Here is a 16,904-nt window from a genome sequence, read left to right on the forward strand (position 1 = left end):
TGTAATTCACTTTCTTCTAAGATCACCCAAAGGCTTCGAATCTCTCCATGAGAATGATAATTCAAGGCCGTAAGGATCCTGCTCTAAGCCATTCTTTGAAGTCTATTTTCTCAATTTAATTTAAACGACAAATATTAACTCATAACTTGTTGAACGTCGAGTTCTTTCATATCTTCATTTCCTCGAACTATATAATAGTCAGCTGTTCTTCTCATTAACATCGTTTCACAGGCTGTTAATGTACTTTAATCTCTTATCCTAATCATTCAAGCTTCACGTCTACACCAAAGTACAAGTCGAGCTAAAGCCTTTCAGGCTGCTGTATAAACGCAATGACAACATAATGTAAGAAAAATGAATCAACATTTCTCTCCAAACGGTCTTGACGGTGTATTATGAATATAAACTGAAACTTTGCTCAGTGGCAAAATGCCCAATGCTACCAAAAGCTGTTGTACTTTCCTATCTTCATTAGTTTATCGTCGATAATCAATTTTCGTTGTTTTATGAATATGCAAACCTTTATGTATTTATATTTTGTTCACAGTACTGCGATAAAGTACGGAATCGACCACTTTGGCTATTTAAATGCGAAATAGTATTTTTAACATGAGTTTTTTCTATTTATTTCTATTAATTGTCGTCATGTCCTATCAAGTACTAAGTCATAAACGCCTGATACAGACTTCAGTTTTTTATCCATCATTCGTGGATCTAGAGACCTCTTCTCATTAGGACGGTATTTCAAGGTAGTCTTTCTACAACGTGTTTTATACATTCTATACACATGATTTAATTTTAATATGTCCTCTAATTTCATCTTAATTAAGTAGAAACGAATAAAATATTACAATTTAAAACATCTTACTGCCGTCAATTCTCACCCTTTCTTTCCTTCTACAAATGACTATTCCCCTCTTTCTTATATTTGCTGTCGTGGTGTGTACTGAGTCTTGTTATAAATGTTATAATTCTTTCGAGACGTCCGAACTATTTTCTCCTCGATGCGAATTTTTCAAGATGGCGTAAAATGAAATATCAATACATCAGTAAACTGATAGGCCTATTATACTACTGTTCAGCTTTGTAACAATACAGTAATAAGCTTACATAAAATCTTGCAGCTAGCATTAAGATTACCAAAAGATGTTGGATAACGCAACAAAAAATACCGGTATTTAAAAAGTTATAATGAAAAACTTAAAATAATACGGGCTTAAATGGTAAGCAATGTTGTTATTGTTGTTTCGTGAACTGTCCGAAGACAAATTGGAACCTCATAAGTGACACCTCTGATCACATATATAACAGATTGATCAGCCTAATGGACTTTCAAAGACAGCAACTTTTATCAATTTCACTATGGTGCCATATATATATATATATATATATATATATATATATATATATATATATAGTGGAAGGTAAGGTAGTACATTAATTGTAGGATGTGATTCCTTGAAATATAACGAACAAAAAAGTATAATACCATTTTGCTCGTTTTTGCGAGGCTTTTGAAGAAATAATAGGCTACTTTTATGCCGACATTTCGATCGCGAATTTTACGAATACTGTTTAAAATACGGTTTAATTTCTTGTATACCAACGAAGAGAACGTTTATTACGTTCACGTTGCAGCAGTATTTTAATTAGGAAATTCACAGATTTCGAATTAATCGAATGAAGAAACACTGGAAACATTGATTGTCGGGTCGCGCACAGGTCTAAAAATCTGGCCTCGCTGTCCGAACGGCAGACAGTTTGCCTAGTACTCGCAACTGATCAGCTGTTGTGATGTTTACATTGCATTAGTGTGCAGTTGGACGTACAGCGATACAGTTTAGTTTATTTCAAAACTACGAAATGCCAGAGTTCACAAATCGTGAGTACTTAGACATGATCCAGGCCGTGGAAGAAATTCGGAACAGTGAAGAACTACTGACCAGAGTTCGTCATAATTGGACTAGAAGATATGAAAGCTGCACGCACGCTGATGGTGGTCATTTTGAACAGTACCTGTAAGATGTGAGTGGAATGTGGTTTACAGAGTGTATTACTCTTTATTTAATTATTAACGCTCAGAATTAGTGATTCGTAAAACAACAAACTGTAATGTTAATTACATCTTGTTCACAAAGTTACATCAGTTTTATTTTTTCATTAATTGTAACTGAAACTTCAAGCCTAAGTGTTTTCACCAATTTGGACATAATTTCCTGATTTTCACGTTATTTCTTGTTATTGCTGTACGTATTTCTTGTTTACATTAAAATTATTACGCAATACTTAGTATTGAATTGTTAGTGTATTGCATTGTAAGTTGATAATTCTTCATTCATTGTTGAACTGCGCCCGGACACGAACTATTTTGTTCATTCGGGTTATTAATTTACATTTTCTGACATTAAATTACACAAACTAAACAAATAACAGTTACGTCCCTGTCCAGAGTTTACGTAGGTCATTTTTGCGCGAAGATTAATCCACAGATTAGCTCGCGAAGTATTGCACCGAAGCTCTGTACATTTGTTTGCTACCGTCCTCCCCTCACCTGCTGCAAGATACACGGTGAAAGGTAGTTGAACTTAACCCACCCCCTTCAAGTCGCTGACCGCATGGGGTGTAGGGTACTACTTATGCGGCGTTGAGATATCTTGCAATTGCCGTCAGCGCTTTCGAAACACTTGTAATTATCTCACAATCCTTAAGTCCTATAATTTTTATTTGACAAAACTTACTCTAATGAGTTCTATGGCTCCTGTCAATTAATGTACTACCTTACCTTCCACGCTGTATATATGATCAGGGGTGACATCAACAAAGCATCACTCATGAGGCAGCTAAGCCAGGAGATAATGGGACTGGGTGAACAGTTCCTTTCCCTCTCCTTTGCATACATCGTTGATTAGTACGAGTAACATATTTCACTAATCAGGCTTCAGATGTAGTATACAAACAATTGTTCTTATGACCAGACAGCGGATTTTCGGTCCCGATACTGAACATTAGGTGTGCGTCAATTGCAAGGAGGTCATTAAACTCATTGCTACGCTCCCTCCGTAAGCCAAGGAACGTGACGTCTTGTCGCTGTTCAAGGACCGAAAATCCCCTGCCTGCTTATGACACATACTGTTATGTGAGATGTATATACTGTGTGGTAATAGATGTAACCTACATATAAGCCAGAACCTCAATCAAAGGTAAATCAATGTTACAATAAAATTGCCTCAGGACAGCGCAAAGAATAAACAATATTAAATATATAGATATATATTTTTTTCCTGAAAGACAAGTTGATTGTTACATTTTTGGGATTTTAATTATTTAACGCAATCAGGTATCTGCACTAAGCTGAAAACCATTTTTTATTTTTTCACAAAATGCTGAATTCTCAAATAAAAATTCTAAACGTCTCATTTTAGAATGCTAAAAAAATCGCCTTTTATATGATTGAAGTAAAAATAAATTATTGAAATGAATAGTAGCCTAGCAATCTCGTAACAATAACAATATTTTTAGTACAATATTTTAGTGTTTGCATAAAAGGTGCCATTTTCAGAGAAATATTACAGGGGCGGCTTTCGAAGAGGGGCTGCGGAGCTGCAGCACCCCCAGACATTTGTGACTCTTGTCTCGTTTTATGTTGTGAAAAACATTTATTATACAGTCTCTATTTAGCGGCTCGAATTTAAAAAAAAAATTCGCTCTCAATGACATGGCACGCAATCGTTAGTGAAGTCACTTCCTCCCCTGGTGCTGCCAGAGCGAAACCAGAGACAAGGACTATGGGTGAAGCCACTTCCTCCCCTGGAGCTGCCAGTCTCGTCTCGGATGCTTTGCACGTTAGTTTTACCCCTCCTCCTGCTATCCCTCGCCGTGAATGCAGAGTTTCCAGGCGCTGCAAAATTTGCAGCAGTTTGTCAGTAGCGCGCAGTTTTAAATACATTTTCTTTAATGTTGTGAGTATAACAAGTGCAACAATGTTTAATTCTGTACAATATTTACAGTCTATTCAGTTCAGCACCTTAACAATTCAGGAGAAATGTGAAATTAAGTGCCCATCAGTTGAATCTCATAATGGAAAGAGCCGCTAAACAAAATAAAAAGACTCGCGTATTTTTTGATAATTTATCCAGTATCCCTGCTTTCTTCTCTCGATCTGTATTAGATTAATGTGTTTCAAAGACAATTCCATCAGCTGGGGCAACAAGATGGATTTAAAATAAGAACAGTAAATGTTGTTCATGAGAAGGAGCCATTGCTAGAATGTTTTCAAATCATAATGGAATCAGAAACATCTAACATCACAATAAATGAGGCAAGCGCCCTGGTACGTACTCTTGAATATCCAGAATTCAATTTCTGGCTCAGTTATTTTTTTCATTTATTGATGTATCATGTATATATATTATACAGCCAACTACAACATCGCCAGTTAGATATTTCTAAGGTTCAAATCTGCATATAAAAAATTAAATTATGGTTTATTTAACGACACTCGCAACTGCAGGGATTATATCAGCGTCGCCAGTGTGCCGGAATTTTGTCCGCAGGATTCTTTTAAATGCCAGTAAATCTACTAACATGAGCCTGTCTCATTTAAACACAACTTACAAGATAAGGCGCATGGAACTAATCTTTAAATAAAGTAAGCTGCTTGGTTTATTTTTGTATGCAGCCCCCCTTAATTCAATACCCACGAGCCGCCACTGTAAATATACCAAAGAATTTTACAGTTTTAATTAGCATTTATATTCTGTATTGTGTAGAGTCAGTTCAATTTCCCGGAGTGCAGTTTCACAGAAAAGACTTCGTCGACCGACCCTCTATCGCCTCATACTTATTAGTTGTCATGAATATGTCTTTCTTTATTCTGACAAATTTTATTTTGGCTTCGCCTGTTAATAACCTATCACAAACATTCATTAAGAAAAAACTAACACCTTTTCTTCATTTCAACGTGGAAAGAGAGTTGCCAGATCTACTTATGAATAAACTGAAGTAGCATTCAATAAATATAAATGACACTCGGGAGGAAATTAAACACAGAATAAATATGGGAAATGCGTGTTATTATTCGGTTGAGAAGCTTTTGTCATCTAGTCTGCTGTCAAAAAATCTGAAAGTTAGAATTTATAAAACAGTTATAATACCGGTTGTTCTGTATGGTTGTGAAACTTGGACTCTCACTTTGAGAGAGTAACAGAGATTAAGAGTGTTTGAGAATAAGGTTCTTAGGAACATATTTGGGACTAAGAGGGATGAAGTTACAGGAGAATGGAGAAAGTTACACAACGCAGAGCTGCACACATTGTATTCTTCACCTGACATAATTAGGAACATAAAATCCAGACGTTTGAGATGGGCAGGGCATGTAGCACGTATGGGCGAATCCAGAAACGCATATAGAGTGTTAGTTGGGAGGCCGGCGAGAAAAAGACCTTTGGGGAGGCCGAGACGTAGATGGGAAGATAATATTAAAATGGATTTAAGGGAGGTGGGATATGATGGTAGAGACTGGATTAATCTTGCTCGGGATAGGAACCAATGGCGGGCTTATGTGAGGGCGGCAATGAACCTCCGGGTTCCTTAAAAGCCAATAAGTAAGTAAGTAAGTGAGCATTTAATAAACGGCCGAGGATCGCTAGGAATGTAGCAGCAGTGAAACATGTGGATGGAAGTTGAACTGAATTTAACTGAATTTCGGGAGGGGGCACTACGACCCAGCACTGTGACTTTCGAGATCTATTGCGCTTACCCTCAAGTTAGGCGCATTTTTTTTTATCTGTATATCGGTTCTTGAATTACTAGTATTTCTACTGCCATTCTCAACATCGTTTTACTATGTTCATCATAATCATTATGACTTTCGTCACCATAATTATCCATTCCCTCTCCTTGTGTGTTGAGGGTTAGTTCCGTCTCAGCTCGCAACTGACCACCAGGCATATTGTCAATTGTAGGATTCTTTTCACCATCAGATTCATCAGTTACGTTACCACATGTATTTTTGGTGGTAAAATGGTGATGGAAATGTCATTGCACTTAGGTATAGCAACTTGGTCGTCCTGAATCATTTATAAGGCTTCATTTAGTGAAAAACTCCCTATAATAAAATAAGTAAATTACTACCAGTCTCACGAAATGTCCCCTCTTATGACTGACGTACTACATGTAGTACGCCTAACTTTACCATGATATGGCATAACCGTAAATTATAAATTAAGTCTAATTATGCATTATTATATACGAAGTACATGGTACGAGTATGTCCTATCAATATCAAAAGCATTATATCTATAGCATGTGATATATACTGACCTAGAGAAGAACACGTTCTGCTCCACAGCTATAACTCACACAAATATGTTCACTATGACTATGACAATGACAGACTGAACATAAGAAGGAAAAATAGAGGAAATTTATAAATAACATCTAAGGATTACGGTATACCAACTATGAAAATCTTACACAACAAAGTTAAAAAAAAAAAAAAAATGTCCGGTGTTCTATATATAGGACGACCAGTCCTATCTGGGTTTTAAATAACAACCAAGAAACTGTAATATTTTTCCTAGTTTTAGAGACTTCATCATTTACTCATATGAAGCCAGTTATGTATAGATCAATTTACCGACATTCATGAAAAAAAAAAAAAGTAAAAATAAACGTAAACGTGCATAAAAATGTAACAAATACATAGTGGAATTGAAAAGTATTAAAATCTCGTAACAGAGCGATTACAATTGACAAATTGTGAAAAAATTTCAATTTATTAAATCTGTCGCAGAGAAATTAATTTTCCCGAGTTAAGGAACTACTCCTCTTCTCGAGTTACCATATGAATTTATTACCGTCAAGAATAAGAAACCAGAAGAATACAGATTTATAATTGTAACGGAACTTTATTGGAACAGTTCGAGTAGTGTGTACACAATGAAAATAATCCTGTTTTGTTAATATAACTGAGTAAATTTGGGTACTGGAGTTTATGTACTATGTAAATTCTGATGTCACATTTGGCGAGTTCAAGGCATCGTAAAATTTTAGACATGCCTGCTCTGGCTGGAGACGGCTGCGACCTTGAAGAGGGAACAGAAAGGAAGTTGCTGAAGTCGGACATGTACAGTAAGCTAATGTAATGTTTTCACTTCAACCGATGCCACCCGATACACGCCAGAAGCGTGTGACTTGAGCGCGTCCCAGTGGCTTTGTTTATCACGGGTTCAATGTATGTACACTCTGCATAATACAAAACTGGAACGTCATAATGGACGTATTTCTTAAATTAGATAAAAGAAACGTAAAGGCTTCTTGTGAAGAAGGAAAAAAAAACAGTCTTTTAACAATGGAAGGACGTTATCGCCTAGGGAACCTTGGTTCCAAGATTAATGTTGAATTAATGTTAAATATTAAGTTTTGTATTTTAAACAACCTTGTCATTAAAATAAAACCTTAAAATCTCATATACAATGCGCGATTGCTTCTTGTATAATAGACATGTTCAACCTATGTGTGACGTAACACGCTTTCAGTAATGTTCATCACCAATTTTCCATGCTTTCTCGCCTACATTGCCCCTCCACCGCAATTGAACAGGTTATTTGAGAAACCCCTCATGTCCAAAATCTTAACATTTTCAGGAGAGATAAAAAACTAAATATTTCCCATATGAAAATAATTTTATGGAAATATATATTTTTCCCTTAATTTTACGTTGTAACTAAACTACATGTTTCAAGTTCAAAATTGAGGTTTTAACACAAGTCAGTTCCTCAGAAAAATTGTTTAAATATTTGGGACATGAAGGCTTTCTCAAATAAAAGATTAAATGTGGGAAGTTATGTCATTATTAATGAAGCAGAATGCGATAGAAGGTTTTGTATTGTAAAGTATTAATACACGTATTATATAGAGTGTGGCAGTGGGATATGACGGTTTTTTTTAGCCCTGTTGTGGGACACTCAGGACGAATTGAAAGGAAGCACATATACTTGAAGTAATCTAGTACAGTGCAATGTTTTGATTACTTTTTAATAATTACATTTCGAAGTAGCCTCCACGGCAACGAATACATTCCTGCAATCTGCTATGAAAGTTCTGCATAACTCGCCCCAACAAAACAGATTCGGTGGCATTAATTTCATTCCTTATGTTTTGTTTCAGCTGGATGATAGTGCGAGGCTTGTTGCGATACACCCTACTTTTGAGATAACCCCATTGGAAGTAATCAGCTGCAGTCAGGTCAGGAGATCTTGGTCTCTTGGTCTCCAGGCAGTGTTTCCAAGTCGTGACATTATTCGTCTTGGAAACATATTTCGTAGTCAGTTCATTGAACCATGAGCAGAGTGCGCTGATTACTTCCTATTAGAGTTGAGCTTAAACGATATTTCCAAGTATCTGTGACAACTGTGACTGTGACAATTAAATATCTGTGACTTTTATCTGTGATTTTGTCACACCGATATTTTGTCACACCGATAAAAATTAACAGGAAATATTGAAGAGCAGTGCAACGTGAATACGAATTCTCTATACACGCCACACATCAGTGGTGTATATGGGAAAATGCAACAAATAAGTTATGTACATGTACCATTAACAAATAAATACTAAGCTAACTCAACAGAAACATGTAAAAAGTTAACCTCATATACCAAGAGGTTATATCGTAGTCGATTTTAGATATGGAATCAGTTGATAATTTTTTAATGTAGTTGAGTATGGAAAAATTGAGGTTTGTGATTATCCTAATCGTTTTAAAAATTGATCCTTTTTATTGTATATAATATAATGGATAAATAATTATTTTAAGTCGTGCATTAACATTATAATATTGAGTCAGAATAAAAATTAACGAAGCATCAGTATTTGGAAAAACAATGGAAAATAATTATAACACAAAACTGTTGTTCAGACAAGATTTTACACAAGATAAAGTATTGGTAACCAATGGTATTATTATTTAAATCGTATAATCATTATATAATTTATAATAAGATTGTGAAACTAGCGCTGAAGTAGTTTCGGCGAATTCGGATGTGAAAATCGTTGCATTTATAAAGATTTTTTTTTTTTTTTTTTTTTTTGAGAGACAGTTCCTCGGGTTAAACTAGCGCTGAGGTAGTTTAGGTGATTTCGGAAGTGAAAATCGTTGAATTTGATTTTTTTGTGGAGATGCAGTTGATCATATATCCAAGGCATAACAAAGCCTAAACTAACCAAACCTAACCTGTCACAGATTCGTATATGCAAGGTGTATATACGGAGTACGAAGGGAACTACCTCAACGCTAGTTTAATCGTTGATCGTATATGTCTAGGCATAATAAAAGCTTAAACCAACCAAACCTGACCTGTCACAGATTCGTATATGCAAGGTGTATAAGGGGAATACGAAGGAAACTACCTCAAGGTTAGTTTAGCGAAATAAGTTGTCCATCATATTAGCCAGTTTTGTCTCGTTCGGTTTTAATTGAGTGGAAAATACTTACACATTAATTTAAATTGACAGTAAGCTTAATGTGAAAATGTGAAGATCTCGGGGGAATACATAAAATATTTATAAAACATATATACAGACTAAAATATGAAAACAAAATGTCAGATTCATGATTATATTACTATAATGCCGCTAATAACTTTGCAACACATCATCACTTTGAAAAAAATAATATTGAACAAAATATCACGAAAAAATAATCAAATACCACCGCCCGATTGCTGTTATTGTATCATGCGCATGCGCAAACCCACGACGTAGAGGAGAAAATATCAGTCACAGACGTTGGAACGGTGACAGAGTACTGAATACGGAGCAGATTTCGATAGCGATATTTTGTCACAGATATTTCGCGTCATCAGTCACAGGTTTATCTGTGACAAAATATCGGTTTGTGAAATATCGGCCATCTCTACTTCCTATGGGGTTATCTCAAACGTAGGGTGTATCGCAACAAGCCTCGCACCATCATTGAGCTGAAACAAAACATAAGGAACGAAATTAATGCCACCGAATCTGTTTTTGGGGGCGAGTTATGCAGAACTTTCATAGCAGATTGTAGGAATGTACTCGTTGCCGTGGAGGCTACTTATGGAATGTAATTTTAAAAAAAGTAATCAAACATTAATAAATTGCACTGTACTAGATTACTTCCAGTAAATGTGTTTCCTTTCATTTCGTCCCGAGTGCCCCACAACAGGGCTGTAAAAATCGTCATATCCCACTGCCACACCCTATATTTTGATGTCTACAAAAATTATTGGTATCAGTCAATAATACTGTGAAAAAAAGTTTGTTGATAAGAATTTTCTATTAAATTATCCTTAGGTAAGGTCACATACACAGCACTGTCCAGTTATATCAAATCATACAAATGCTACCAACATATAAATATACAACTTTTTAACATTGCTTACTTACGGCTTTTAAGGAACCCGGAGGTTCATTTTTGCCCTTACATAAGCCCGCCATCAGTCCTTATCCTGAGCAAGATTATTCCAGTGTCTACAATCATATCCCACCTCCCTCAAATCCATTTTAATATTATCCTCCCTTCTACATCTCGGCCTCCCCAAAGTTCTTTTTTCCCTCCGGCCTCCCAACTAACACTCTATATGCAATTCTAGATTCGTCCATACTGCTACATACCCTGCCCATCTCAAACGTTTGGATTTAATGTTCCTAATTAAGTTAGGTGAAGAATACAATGCGTGCAGTTCTGCGTTGTGTAACATTCTCCATTCTCCTGTAACTTCATCCCTCTTAGCCCCAAATATTTTCCTAAGCACCTTATTCTCAAACATCCTTAACCTCTGGTCCTCTCTCAAAGTGACAGTCTAAGTTTGACGGCCGTAAAGAACAACCGGTAATGAATCTGTTTTATAAATTCTAACTTTCAGGTTTTTGAAAGCAGACTGGATGATAAAAGCTTCTCAACCGAATAATAACAGACATTTCCCGTATTTATTCTGTGTTTAATTTCCTCCTGAGACTTTTTAGCATTACCAACATATAAATATTAAACATTTTCAAAGCTATTCCAAAATCATAGAAAGTGATGTAATTGAGAAAACCCTCATGTCCTGTATTAGAGGGGTTTCTCAAATATATGCATTTTTCAACAGGCTCTGTATGCTACAAGAATGACTAAACTTGAGGGATTTCTTGACCCCTAAAGATATATGATCCGTATATCACAATTTTGAAAAAAAAAAATGGACATGAGGGGTTTCTCAAATAACCTGTTCAATTTTGGCTTTCCTCGTCACCCAGTACATCCTGGTTATGATATAAAAGGTCCTACATGGTAAGAAATTTTAATTAACTCTTGCAATGCATCCTGCCTATATCAGGTCCATTTTAATGACGTTATATCTTTGCCTAACAACCCTAGCATATTTTGCATACACCTCAAAATTATAGGCTACACTTTACGCCAGTTAACATTTACACATACTGCCTCCAAAAGAATATTCTTTAAAATTAAGAAGTAATCTTTCATCGGGTCTGCCCAGCACCCAAATTTCGGACCCATGATATGTCAAAACTGGCAGTATTGATATTTTATAGAGCATAGTTTTCGTTTTTAGTTTCAGAGTCCGAAATAGCATCTATTAGCCAACACTGTTTTTCTCTTTATCTTACCTGAGGTGTTATTATTCTATAATGTTTACTAAAAATCCAAGTAGATTAAGTTTTGAATTACGTCCAAATTGTAGATCTTATAGAGCCGTATTCATAGAAATTTTAGCGAGCTTCCAGTGGATGATCAGCGTTTTTCGTATTCATAAACCAGTGTAGCGATATGATATGATTTGAATTCTGTACAAGCCGGGGCTAGCTTAGTACGCTCGTAGCGCGTGCTGCAAAATGTCTATGAATAGCACCCATAGATTCTAATAGGAGTTTGGCCGATATTGCTATTTCTATAGCGTATTATTGATGCAATTACGTTTATTTTCTGTTCACCTATTGTTAGGCCCATATTTATAGCTGCTTTTCCTACGGCAATAAATGTTTCCTTACTTTTAGTAGAGTACAGAAGATTATAACATTAACATTATCAGTATATATCTTTGTTAATTTATAAAATATGGTGTCCATGTTATCTAAGCGTCGATTCGTCAGTCAGTGTTAAATGCAGAGTGTCCTGTAACCTTTTAGCTCAGACAAGTCTGGAATTTAACTCTAAACTTGTGATATAAGACGCGTTTCTGTTCTGTTTGCTACAGTAGTCACAGAATATCTCCGAGCCTGACACAGTTATGGTAACAATGTCGCCAGATTTGCGGGAGGAAGGGACGGGTGTGGCGCTCACTGTCAGACTCAATTACTTCACTATAATAGAGCAATATATACAGAGTGTTTCAGAATTCAATCGAAGAAATTTATCTGATTATAGAGGGATTGCACGGTGGTTCAAATCACGAATAATCTAGCGGGACAAAAATAATTTTGGTCACTCTTGAAGAAGTAAGTAAAAATGGTTCAATATTACTCCAAACATATCGCCCTATCACGATTCAGTCTTAAAGCAAGAGTAGTATAAAATAATACTGTGTGACAGAACCTCAAAGTTGAATGTTTAGACGCTGACTTCGCGTCTGGAGTCAGACTATTATTGTCATTGTGAGATTAGTTAGTAGCTGCAAGGGAAGTGTGAACAAGAGGAAGCTCCCACTCGTACTGGACTTCAAAGATAAAATTATATTTAACTTTTTGGTATAATAATTATACATATACTGAGAGCTGTGCAGTGGCGACTCGTGATATTTTTTGCTTGTAGGATATGAGATTGATGACTGATGACCAAGACAGAAACTAATAATAATAATAACAATAATAATAATAATAATAATAATAATAATAATAGAGTATACGCAATTAATTTCTTGCTACGGTTAAATTCTTCTAAATGATCAAATACAACTTCAGATATTCTTTCGGCAGTCCTGTCATCTGAAAGTCCTGTTAATTGTTGTGTTTTATTATAGCTTATTCTTTTATTTTTATGTAATTTTGGTTTTTATTCATTTTATTTTTTATATTATATAATTTTAAATTATGTATTATTTCGTTTATTCGGATCTTTTAAAATGACCAATGAACTGCATTTAAGGGGGCTGCAAGAGTACTTGAAAATTCATATTGTACACCACAAGGACTCCACAACCCAGAAAGAAAGGTCGTTGTATTAGGATATGCGGTAACATCCTCAAGCACTGTTAAAGTTAAGCCATACCCTGTCATCCGCACCCTCCCCTGTCCATAACTTTACTGCTAGAAAAAAACCGTTTGCTGTAAGATATTTGGATGGTTCCTCGGAAAGTATTTCTAAGGTCTGAGATGTGCAGTGGCGACAACTCACGACAGAAAGTGGAAATTTGAAGAAAATTATTACGTCGGGACGCATTAAACATCAAAATCTGTAATTAAAATGTTTCCTATCCTCAGAGGCACGAAATTAAACTGTAGGATCATCCTCATATCCTTCATGGAGGAATCGCCACTGGAGCTGTGTGTCTGTAATATTAACTAAATTCGTTAGGGGAAAAATTCAGTTATTACATTGTAGACCCTACTATTAATTTTTATTCTAAAACTTTAAATAGACTTTTAAAAATATATATAAATGACACTCAGGAGGAAATTAAACGCAGAATAAATATGGGAAATGCCTGTTATTATTCGGTTGAGAAGCTTTTGTCATCTAGTCTGCTGTCAAAAAATCTGAAAGTTAGAATTTATAAAATAGTTATATTACCGGTTGTTCTATATGGTTGTGAAGCTTGGACTCTCACTTTGAGAGAGGAACATAGATTAAGGGTGTTTGAGAATAAGGTTCTTAGGAAAATATTTGGGGCTAAGAGGGATGAAGTTACAGGAGAATGGAGAAAGTTACACAATGCAGAGCTGCACGCATTGTATTCTTCACCTGACATAATTAGGAACATTAAATCCAGACGATTGAGATGGGCAGGGCATGTAGCACGTATGGGCGAATCCAGAAATGCATATAGAGTGTTGGTTGGGAGGCCGGCGGGAAAAAGACCTTTGGGGAGGCCGAGACGTAGATGGGAAGATATTAAAATGGATTTGAGGGAGGTGGGATTAATCTTGCTCAGGATAGGGATCAATGGCGGGCTTATGTGAGGGCGGCAATGAACCTCCGGGTTCCTTAAATGCCAATAAGTAAGTAAGTAAGTATATATTCGAACATATCGATAAAAATGTAGTATAGTGTAGACAAATGTAAGGGTTTTAAGAGGTTTTTAAAGCTCAAAGTGTGGCACTTGCTCCTTTTTATGATGTGTGCCTTTTCTTCCAAGGCGATTAACAAGAAAAAAGTCCTGCAACCAGGACTTGCCTTATTTGGCGAGAAAACGTCGGTCAGTATCATATCAAATCGACACAAACGGACCAAAACCACAATAAAATAGTAAATACGGTGTTAATTTATAGATATTAAATACATTAAATTAAACAATTGAACTTAATTTATAATAATTTTACGCGTCGAACTTACAGAATTAGTCTGGAATAAAAGTTAAATATCTTACGTTAAATTCGTTTGTTTAATAAGAGGAATTTTAATGATTTCATAATATATATTATGCAATTTTATTATTATTATTATTTACTATTATATAAAAATTCAGTTTGGTCCTTTACTTTTTATTTTTATAGGAAACTACACTCCATCTCCACCGTTCTAAACAATTATAATCATTATTACTTATATTACATAATAAATATAGCTGGCTTTTTAATGTTACAACACTAGTTTAAAGTTACATACTTTAAGTTAAAAAAAAAAGTACTGGCTGAAGCCTGAACTTTCGACCTCACCCTTTGACAGAAACCATCTACAATGTTTACAGACATAGCAATATTGTATTCGACACATTTCTATGCCACATGCAGGTTCAATCAGTAGCGTACTTGTAATAAACATTTGCTAGCAGGGAAAGCTTTAATTAACATTACTAATTTAACTTTTGATTAGTTTTTAAACCTCTGGATTTTGCAATGATATGCTGGAGAAATTAAATCTGAACATATGGTTGCAGAATGACCAAATCAATGTGAAAGTCTGAAATCTCAATTTGGTAACTGTTCTTTTACCTTTTAAAGTTATTATTGTGCAACTGTTTTTAAGCAATTCAATATATGTATTTTAATATTCTCTTATTTACAGGTTATATCATACTTTATAGCAGTTTACTCCAATATCAGTCATGATTAAATCTTCAACTACATCCAAAGCTACAGCTTCAGCGAAGTCTGCATCTGTTACAAAAACGAAAACGGTAATAGTTCTACCAAATAATCGCAATGCAAAGCCTGCACCTACAAGACAAACGAAGCCAGCTCCTGCACTGAAACCTCCAAGTGCTCCAAAACCACAACCAGCTCATAAAGCTGCACAGCCAAAGCCTCCTTCTAAACCAAAAGGTCATACTACAGTAAAAGGAGAAACTGTAATAGAAACAACAACTACAACAACAACGACGAAGACTGTAATAAAAGCTTCTGCCACAAAACAGAAGGTATGGAACTCTGACATTTGAAATAAATCTAAGAAAAGAAATTCAAGTATATACAGAGTGTTGCAGGGGCGACAGGTCAGTATTCTGGGAGATCATAATATGTCCTTTTTAAGAAGTTCATATGAATATGTGGTCTATACCGTCTGTTGTAGAGATAGAAAAAACTCTTTGAATGTAAAAGTTACAAATTAAATTTTTTTTTTCATGTTATTTGTCGTTCAAGTGGCTAAGATTTTACAATACATTCTCAAAAATCCCATCCCATCAAATACATTTTCCAGTTTACTAAAGATTATTTTTTTGGTTCTACAGAATGTATCTGTTACGGTAACAATTAATATTAGAGGAGAAAAATTCGCTCCGGCACCGGAGATCGAACCTGGGTCCTTGGTTCCATTTACCAAGCGCTGTCACCATTGAGCTATGCCGAAGTCCAATCCACAGCACCGGATCGAAAAAAAAAAAAAGTTTTAGTAAATTTTTCTAGCAACAGTGCATATTTCTGTACAGATTACTGTGTACATTACTGTGGGATCCCGGCTACCAAGTCACTCAACCGAGTGACTTAATAAAATGTCAACATACATGCCCAACTTGGAGTCAGGCTACAAAGAGAAAAACACTGGAGGAGGGGAGTTCGATCTGGTGCTGTGGATTGGACTTCGGCATAGCTCAATGATGATAGCGCTTGGTATGTAGAACCAAGGACCCGGGTTCGATCCCCGGCGCCGGATCGAATTTTTCTCCTCTAATATTAATTGTTACATTTTCCAACTCGTGCGAGATGACATGTTTGCTCATCAAAGATCATCGTTGCATTCCTACATGCCAACAGCATCTATTATGAAAATGAGCAGTTCATCTCATGAATAATTTCGAGGGAAAAATTGTTTCGGGACCAGGTATCGAACCCGGGACCTTTGGTTTAACGTACCAACACTCTACCAACTGAGCTACCCGGGAACTCTACCAGACACCAATCCAATTTTTCCCCCTATATCCACAGAACTCAAAGTGGGCTGACAACCGTCAAGCAACCAACATTAAGTGCACACTAACTCTGTGTGACTTAAATTGTGGTTTTCTGTTAACGAACAGTGACGTGTATTATGCAAATCAAGCTTTCAGGTATAACTCCCTGTAAAGTTGATTTGAATAATTTCGAAGAAAAAATTCTTTTGGTGCCGGGTATCGAACCCGGGACCTTTGGTTTAACATACCGACGCTCTACCAACTGAGCTACCCGGGAACTCTACCAGACACACACAGATATATATCCAAAAGCTAACAGTTATTCTACAGCAGCGGACCTATACTACGCTATATGACTTTGCCAGAAGGGGGTGAACA

General features: G+C 35.8%; 1 protein-coding gene across 1 annotated transcript in view; it reads left to right on the top strand.

Moving 5' to 3' along the window:
* LOC138704810 (uncharacterized) overlaps nt 1-16,904 on the top strand; it is a 63,022-nt gene that overhangs the window by 41,232 nt on the left and 4,886 nt on the right. Inside the window, exon 2 of the mRNA XM_069833088.1 lies at nt 15,203-15,554. Within this exon, the coding sequence (XP_069689189.1) occupies nt 15,243-15,554 (312 nt within the window). The 5' untranslated portion in view covers nt 15,203-15,242. The remainder of the gene's footprint in view (nt 1-15,202; nt 15,555-16,904) is intronic.

The sequence above is a fragment of the Periplaneta americana genome, chromosome 8, assembly GCF_040183065.1.
Source record: "Periplaneta americana isolate PAMFEO1 chromosome 8, P.americana_PAMFEO1_priV1, whole genome shotgun sequence".
NCBI lineage: Eukaryota > Metazoa > Arthropoda > Insecta > Blattodea > Blattidae > Periplaneta > Periplaneta americana.